The sequence below is a fragment of the Emys orbicularis genome, chromosome 11 (genome assembly GCF_028017835.1).
Source record: "Emys orbicularis isolate rEmyOrb1 chromosome 11, rEmyOrb1.hap1, whole genome shotgun sequence".
In the NCBI taxonomy this organism is placed as follows: domain Eukaryota; kingdom Metazoa; phylum Chordata; order Testudines; family Emydidae; genus Emys; species Emys orbicularis.
Window position 1 is genome coordinate 9,038,135 of NC_088693.1, and position 9,370 is coordinate 9,047,504.

Below are 9,370 nucleotides of genomic sequence, written 5' to 3' on the forward strand. Positions count from 1 at the left end.
AGTCACAGCAACTATGATTGTTTTTTTTTTCAATTTTAGATTCACCTGTAAGCTATAGAGGTGATGATCTTTCCCTTTAGCCAAAGACAGACGCATAGGTGGCTGTTCTGATGCTCTTGGCTGGGATTCTAGTCCCTAATGTCCAGCATACTGGCTCTCTAGTTAGCCTAAATTGATGCACATCTGTTATGGGTTTTGTGCCCGTGGACACAGCGGTATGCCAGATTCAAGAAGGTTTAGGAGGCCAACTAAGTGTAGATTTAGAAGGGTAGCTTAAGCAATGCATGTCAAAACACCTTATTTTTTGGTGCAAGCAATCCCCAATTAAGAGCATAGGCTTTAGCAATGCAACTGGATAGTTGTAGCTTTGTCCCTTTCCACTCCCCACCTTACTCCACCTGTGTTCTGAGGTACTTATATAGCTCCCATCTCTGCAGTGTCTGAGTGCCTCATGATCTTTAATGTGAAGTAGGGAAGACTTTGTATTTATGCTACTTATTGTCTATGGCTCCCAGTGCTTTAATCGCGCCAGTTCACTTTGCTGCTTGGGTCTGTCCTCTGCCGTGTTTGCTACCCCTGGAGATTTGGTGGTGCACAAAAATTTGATCATAGTTGCAGTTCTATCAGAGAAACACCCTTTAAGGAAAGACTTGAAGCAGCTGGCAGGTGTGTTTTCAGCTTTGTTGGTCAAAAGAGCATCTTGAAATCCTAAAAAATGTGCAACCCTGAGTATTTCCATTAGAAACTTCCTTTCCCTCTGTCCTGGCTCCATGTCTGTGGTGCATGTCACAGAAAGGAGAGGATACCATTCTATCTGCTGTGGGCGGCGCTGGTCAATGTATAAGAATCTCACTCCCTGCTATAGGAGAGGTAACTGGGAGCCAGCAGCCGTTTGCTCTCACGTCAAACGAATGTTACAAAGTGACATTTGAAATGCATAGAATTATGCTGACTTACACCAGCTGAGGGTCTAGTGCTTTATTTGCTCTTTCCTCATTGTTTTACTGACTCTGAAATAAATCATCTAACCCCCCAAATACCTGTTTGTCTCTTTGTGCATGGGGAAAAGACACAGCAACATTCACTCTCTTGTGTCATTAGATTGACTTACCTTCACTTTGCACCTTTTTCACAGCTTCTCCCAAGGGGGATCCAAACCCAGCAACATTGGAGTCACATTTTCAACTCCTCAATGTGGGAGCAAGTGGGGAAAACATGCTCAACTGCCTTGCCATAGCGTATTGCTTTTTCTATGTCAGCTAGCAGCTAAAAGCAACTGACACAGTGGAATATGTAGAATTGTTGTTTAGAGTTACATACCCATAACTAAGTAACTTTGTAATGAATGAAAGACCATTTTACATAGATGCCTTAAAGTCTAACTTCATCTCCTTAAAGAAGGAAATATGACCCCTACTGAGACAGACTGTGCATGAAATTAACACATGTTCTTTGTGTTTCTACAAGAAACACTGACATTGAGTGAGTCGTACAGCTGTACCTTTCACCTTCACCTCGTTTTGTTTTAGTACTGATGATTCCACCCCCAAAGTGTCTCTCTGACCGTGGTGAACTGGGCTGGCTGGTCTATCTGAAATAGTGGGCTCAGAAGACAATGTTTTGTGCTGCAAATTTTATCTTAACTATATTAATTTCTGAAATGCAATAAGAAAAATGTAAGCTGTTTCAGGAATAACAAAATATAATGGTACTGGGTTCCAAAGAATTGCAAGAGAAACTGACTAACCTGAAGCAAAATTAGAATGCTTTGCACACACTTACAGGACAGTATTTTTCCATTCACCTTTTTTGCAATGTTCCCTTCAAAAGAAGTTAAATCCGTACATTACTATTTAAACAGCCTAATGCGACCCAGGCAATAATGACCTATAAATATTCATGATTTTGTTTTTAACATTAAAATAACATCTGTTTCAAAACATCTGCAATCTGTTTTCAATGCTTCAGTAACATTTAAATTAACTGTAACTAATACAATAAACCACTATTAGGGATAATGATAATGAAAGATGCTTATTAGGAGACATGAACAACATGGAATGGAGTGAGAAAAACAATGGTCAGCTTCAAAAGTTTCTTGGGACTTAAATTTACCACTACCTGAAAACTTTCCTGTGCACGGGATCATTGTTTAATCATCTCAGCTGCTGTGTCTACTTAGCTTGGGTCTTTTTCAAGTGTCTGCATTAACATGATAATACACTGCACAGGTGCTGTAAACCCTTTGAATTATTTGTGGAAGGCTGCCATTGCCCAGTAAATGCAGCCTCTCAAAGTATTTTAAAGCCAAAGAAATCATTTGTAGTTCTAGCACTGCTCTTGAATCAGATGCAATTAATGTAACACCTCATATTCATAGTGTAACACTGTCAGATAGGCGTTGCTGTGGTGCACACGATGGTCCCTCAAAACGTCACTGCACCAGTAAGAGCAGAACTGTTTCCCCAAATATTGTAGATCCCTGACACAGGAGCTAAAGGTGGATCCCCATTATCTATAAACATTATAGAGTCTATGACCATAGTTAAGCAGTTCCCATTCTGTTCAGTAGAGGGCAGTGGGGAGCAAGAGACAGTGTGTGTGCGTACACACACTCACACATTTCATTACAGTATCACAGTCTGACCTCTGTGCTCCTAAACAGTTAACTAGGAAGGGATATTGTTTCCTTGCTATAACTTTTCTTCCTGTAGCCAGAAGAGATTACATCATCCACATCTGTGGCTGATTGAGTCAAAGGTCAAGGTCAGGCACATGATAGTCTCTTCTAGGAAGTTTCTGTAATTTCTCCTGACTGCTCACTTAAGGCTGACATTTGGCACTGGGCTGTATGAGAACCACATGCAGCTAGGATCCCTTTGACTGGATCTGGATTGTACTGTCTCTCTCTCTCCAGTTGGAAAGTTCGCTGCTGTGGAAAATCTCTCCCAGTCTCATTGTTTAAGGTCGATCAATCATAAAGCGCCTTGTTTCAAAGCTGTATTTAAAAGTGGAACAAAAAATAAAAATAAAAACGGAGGCATTTTCATTTCCATTACCAAATAGAAGGGCCAGGGAAGCAAAGAGCAGGGGTCACAGGACCTGAGTTAGCTCTTATCTGATGACTTAGTTCAAAAGAAATGTTCTATGTTAAAATACATTTATCAGTCAACCTGATTCAGGACTTGCTTGGTTTCTGGGCAGCCTCAACCCTGTAAGAACAACTAGCACTGTAAGATGGTAGCACCCTGCATGCCTAAGGAACCCAAAGCACGTCATGAGCTAGACCTACCAGCAACTTAACACTGGAGCTGAGGCTTAGTGACACTAAGATCCATTTAATCTGCTCTGTCAACATAAAGGGGCCCTTAAATTGGTGACAATGGCCCCCTGAGAATACCCTCCGACCACTGGGCCTCTCTGGCCAGCGTAGAGCTGGCATAAGCTGGCTCTGCTCCCAGCTCCTGGTGTCAGGAGTTCATGGGGCCATGGCTGAAGTCCCCTGCACTTCAAATATTCTCTGCTTCCTGGGGTCTGTAAGGGGTCATGGGAAGCAAAACATAAATTAGAACAGTTTAAAGCTTAATTGAGACTAACCTTGATTACCGCTCTGCAAAGTATTGAATGCTCCAGCGCTAAGTGATTTATTAAAGAAATGAATCATATGCCGCATTCAGTAACTTCCCCTAGCCAGCACAACGTGGCCGAGGAGGCTCTAAAAGGAAATCTCCCCGGATTTAACAGAAGCTGAAATATGTGTGTTGTAATCTGTAGCCAAGGCTTTTAGCACTTCAGAAGGTGCCCATTTGCAGTAAAGTCAATATTGCCTCAATTGCTGCATTACCGATGCCTTCCTTTCCTGCGGTCCTTTACGCTATTAGCCAATGATCACTTACTTTAAAGGGCAAGAGCCAATATTTTGAGCCTTATGCACAAATTCTGTTAAAAAAAGTTAGCTAAAAATGAGTTCTGTCCAAATGGAACGACGCGTACTATGGTACACTTTATTTTGAAGTGTCAGTGAAAACGAGGTAGTTGGATTTCAACATCCCCTGCGTTGCCAGAAACCCAAACCCAAGCCAGTGTTAGCACAAGAACCAGAAAGTGACATTGATGACATTCATTCTAAACAGGCTGGTTTCACTTTCCAAACTGTGTACAGTTCCAGAAGCAAAGCAACTGCATAAATGATTCAAAGAAAATCAAATACCTGCTAACAGGTATGTTAGCAACAAGAAGGCAGCCAGGGAAAGTGTGGGACCCTTAATGAATGGGGGAGGCAACCTAGTGACAGATGATGTGGAAAAAGCTGAAGTACTCAATGCTTTTTTTGCCTCAGTCTTCACAGAAGACTGCTGTCCTGGGCAGCACAATATGGGGAGGAGGTGAGCAGCCCTCAGTGGTGAAAGAACAGGTTAAGGACTATTTAGAAAAGCTGGACATGCACAAGTCCATGGGGCCGGATCTAATGCATCCGAGGGTGCTGAGGGAGTTGGCTGATGTGATTGCAGAGCCATTGGCCATTATCTTTGAAAACTCGTGGCGATCGGGGGAGGTCCTGGACAATTGGAAAAAGGCTAATGTAGTGCCCATCTTTAAAAAAGGGAAGAAGGAGAATCCGGGGAACTACAGATTGGTCAGCCTCATCTCAGTCCCTGGAAAAATCATAGAGCTGGTCCTCAAGGAATCCATTTTGAAGCACTTGGAGGAGAGGAAGGTGATCAGGAACAGTCAACATGGATTCACCCAGGGCAAGTCATGCCTAACCAACCTGATTGCCTTCTATGATGAGCTAACTGGCTCTGTGGATAGCGGTGGATGTGATATTGCTTGACATTAGCAAAGCTTTTGATATGGTCTCCTACAGTACTCTTGCCAGCAAGTTAAAAAAGTATGGATTGGATTAATGGACTATGAGGTTGATAGCAAGCTGGCTAGATCATCGGGCTCAACAGGTAGTGATCAACGGCTCCATGTCTAGTTGGCAGCCGGTATCAAGCGGAGTGCCCCAGGGTTCAGTCCTGTGCCAGGTTTGTTCAACATTAATGATCTGGATGATGGGATGGATTGCCCCCTTAACAAGTTTGCAGATGACACTAAGCTGGGGTGAGAGGTAGATACACTAGAGGGTAGGGATAGGGTCCAGCGTGACCTAGACCAGTGTTTTTTCAAAGTTCGGGTCGCAGCATGTAAGGCACTCTGGTCAGCACTGCCAACCGGGACGTTAAAAGTCCCATCAGCAGTGCTTTTTTTTTTTTTTTTTTAAAGAACATCTTCAATGTTTAATCCTTTCTTTACAGGTTACCTAGACCACTTTTGATTAAGAAAACTGTAGAAAGTTAGTAACAGCCACAAGTAAACACCAAAAGGTGGCACTTGTCAATTTTCCATAGAGTCCTGCTTTGTGGTGTGTCTGAAATGCACTGCTCCGGATCTTCTAACACACGTTGCTGACATCAATCGTGTCAGATTTTAGTCCACTGGTCGCTTTTCACCATATTTCTTTGTAAACTCTTCAGCGTTCTTACAGAATTTTTTACGGTCCTTAGAGTATTCTTCAGCTAGGTCAGCCCGAAGGGGGTGCTCGGGCTGTGGGTCATTCACCAGTGCTATGAGGGACTGGATTACTTGGTCAGTTTTGGTTGCTGGCTTCCAGTTTTCAGCACTAATTACTGGCAGACAAACCTGCCCCTTTTCATCGATGTTAGGGTGATAGATCTTTGTTTTAAATGTAATCTTAGGAGGTTTGAATGGATACTCTACTGGAAAGTTGAGTTCGATTCTGAAGGCTCCCTTATCATATGGAGGATTGTCAGGAACAATAAGCCCTTGCCAAGTCAATAAATTAGCTTCATCAACCTGGATATTACGGAAGTTTTTCATTCCATATTTGCGGATTTCTTCAAGCTCCTTCATCAGCCTCCTGCTGGCTGCCATCTTGGATCTGCTACTGCTGCTGCCCAGCTAAGGCAGGCTAGTGCCTATCTGTTCCGACACCGCACTGTGCCCCGGAAGCGGCCAGCAGCGGGTCCGGGTTCTAGGCAGGGGGGCCATGGGGCTCCGTGTGCTGCCCCTGCCCCGAGCACTGGCTCTACACTCCCATTGGCTGGCTCCCAGCCAGTGGGAATGGGTGTGTGTGTATGTGCCTGCAGGTGAGAGACACATGGAGCTGCTTGCACACCTCCGCCTAGGGGCCAGACCTGCTGCTGGCCACTTCTGGGGCACAGCATGGTCCGCGGTGCCAGAACAAGGCGGGAAGCCTGCCTCTGCACCCCGGCTGTGCCACTGACCGGGAGCCTCCGGAGGTAAGTCCACACCCTAACCCTCTGCCCCAGCCCTGAGCCCCCCCAAAACCTGGAACCCCTTCCTGCACCCCAAACCCCTCATCCCCAGCCCAGAGCCTGCACCCTTAGCCCAGAGCCCTGACACCCTCCTGCACCCCAACCTCCTGACCCAGCCCTGAGCCCCCCCCAAACCCAGAACCCCTCATTCCCAGCCCCACCCCGCAGCCCTCACCCCTGCACCACAACCCTCTGCCCCAGCCCTGAGCCCCTCCCACACCCCAAACCCCTCATCTCCAGCTCTGTTGGGTCATTGGCATCAACAATTTTCTTCAACTTGGTCCCCAGAAAAAAAAGTTTGAAAACCACTGACCTAGACAAATTAGAGGATTGGGCCAAAAGAAATCTGATGAGGTTCGACAAGGACAAGTGCAGAGTCTTGCACTTAGGACAGAAGAATCCCATGCACCGCTACAGGCTGGAGACCGACTGGCTAAGCGGCAGTTCTGCAGAAAAGGACCTGGGGATTACAGTGGACAAGAAGCTGGATATGAGTCAACACTGTGCTGTTGTTGCCAAGAAGGCTAACGGCATATTGGGCTGCATTAGTAGGAGCATTACCAGCAGATCGAGGGAAGTGATTATTCCCCTCTATTCGGCACTGGTGAGGCCACATCTGGAGTATTGCGTCCAGTTTTGGGTCCCCCACTACAGAAATGATGTGGACAAATTGGAGAGAGACCAGCGGAGAGCAACGGAAATTATTAGGGGGCTGGGGCACATGACTTATGAGGAGAGGCTGAGGGAACTGGGCGTATTTACTCTGCGGAAGAGAAGAGTGAGGGAGGATTAGATAGCAGCCTTCAACTACCTGAAGGGGGGTTCCAAAGAGGATGGAGCTCGGCCGTTCTCAGTGGTGGCAGATGACAGAACAAGAAGCAATGGTCTCAAGTTGCAGTGCGGGAGGTCTAGGTTGGATATTAGGAAAAGCTATTTAACTAGGAGGGTGGTAAAGCACTGGAATGGGTTACCTAGGGAGGTGGTGGAATCTCCTTCCTTAGAGGTTTTTAAGGCCTGGCTTGACAAAGCCCTGGCTGGGATGATTTAGTTGGTGTCTGTCCTGCTTTGAGCAGGGGGTTGGACTAGATGACCTCCTGAGGTCTCTTCCAACCCTAATCGTCTATGATTCTATGAAATGCTTAATATACTTTAGTGACGGAGGCAAAGAAGTTTGGTTTTTTTTAATACATGGGTTTTTTTTTTTAATCTATCAGTGTTTTTTTAGGGTCTGATTCAGCAAAGTACTTAACCACAGGCCTAACTTTAAAGACACGAGAAGTCACCAGTTAGCAGGGTTGCCAACCCCAAACCATCAAAAATCATGAGATTGGCTTAGAAATCATGAGATTTTTAAAAATAATATTTTTTCTCCTCTCTGTGTGTCTTCAGGTTCTTGAGCCTTTAGGGTTTTCATTTCCAAGCTTTTCCCTACGACAATGAGGGCTAGAATTTATTTTTAAATGGAAGCATAATCATATGACCTCAAGGGATGGGACTTTCATAAAACATCACAAGACTTGTAATTAAATCACAAGAGTTGGCAACAGAAATGATTGTACTTTAGTACCTTGCTGAATTGGAGTCAGTGATGTAGTTTCAATTTTCTCAACTAGTTCAAAAGCCAGAGTTTAACTAATCACTACACTTAATATTCTGCTACTGAGTGAATAAAAACTGAAAGCTGTTTTGCTTTAGTAATCCACATGCTTTATTCTGCAGCATTTCACTTTCTCTCAAAGAAAGAGAGAGAAGCAGTGAGTGGAGATGTGGATTTTAGTTAGACTGTGCTGTCTCTGCACATGGTCAGAGGGCGGGGCAACTCAGCTAGAAGGCCCCAGAAACATGCTGAAGTAGGGTGTGGTAGTTACTGGACATGTTTCTGAAGTTGTATAGGAAGTTTTCTTTTTGGGCAAGTTGGTATCTGGGTTACACTCTTGATCGAAGGAGGTCCTGCAAGCATGGGCGGCGGGTATAATTGGCCAAGGAAGGCTTTGCTTTCCCTGGCGCTGCCGCCGCCCTGCCGCCGGACAACTGGGCCACAGTGTCCCCCCCTTGCCCAAGACCCCCATCGCCTCCTCCACTCCACTCCCACCCCCGATGGTCCCTGCTGCTCGCCACATCCCTCCTCCTCGGGACGAGGGAGTGAGGAGCGATGCGGAGAGCCAGCGGCCAGCGGACTGAGGAGGCTCAGCCGGACGCTGCTGGGGCCGACAGCTCAGTGGGGGCAGGGCCTTCAGGGGCAGGAGGAGCTGGCACTCAGGGAGACTGCCAGCGGCTCGGCCTGGTGCTGGGGCCGGCCCAGCACTCGGAAGGGCCGGCAGCCCGGCCCGGTGCTGGGGGACGGTAGGGGGGCCGGCAGCAGCGGCTCAGCCCAATGTGGCTGGGGCAGGCGGCCTGGGGCTCCTCTGGTTGGGGGGAGGCCCTCAGGGCTTTTCCTTTGACGGGGGGGAGAAGGGAGGGGCTCCAGTGTGCAGGGGCCAGGGCCTTGGGCGGAAGGGGCGGAGCCGACGGGCTAGCCTCCCCAAAGCAGGGGTTCACGCGCTGTCCATGCCTACAAGAATGGAGCTTGATACTGGAGCTGCCGTCTCACTGATTGCTGCATCTACCTATCACCAGATGATGTCACACGTTCCCCTGAAAGAAACCTCTACAGTTTTGAAGACTTATACCACAAAAAAGAGAGCCCCAAAAGGGATACTTTATTGCATGTCTACAGGAACACACCACATGCTACTACCCAAGAGTCACCTGCAACGCTTTTCTTGAAGTCATCTTTATGTACCTGTTGGAATCTGCTACATCTTGATATTGCCTCACACGTAGCCAAATCCCAAGCTATGCAAATTGAGCGATGATGACGTAACACTCATCATCATTCTTTTCAAATCAGAGACTTAGTGAGGACTCGCAGCTATGGCTCTGGGATGAAATGGGTGCCTGGAGAACTTGTAAAATGCATAGGAACTGTTTCATTTGTGATGAAACTATCCAATGGTATTTTGTGGAATGACATATGGACTAGTTGCAGC

General features: G+C 46.4%; 1 protein-coding gene across 1 annotated transcript; it reads right to left on the reverse strand.

Annotated features, from left to right (window-relative positions):
• Positions 1–5,285: 5,285 nt before the first annotated feature.
• On the reverse strand, positions 5,286–5,946 carry LOC135885718 (ubiquitin-conjugating enzyme E2 L3-like). Its single transcript, XM_065413621.1, has one exon. The coding sequence runs from the start codon at positions 5,935–5,937 to the stop codon at positions 5,473–5,475; it is 465 nt and encodes a 154-aa protein (XP_065269693.1). The 5' UTR covers positions 5,938–5,946; the 3' UTR covers positions 5,286–5,472.
• Between the last annotated feature and the right edge of the window lie 3,424 nt (positions 5,947–9,370).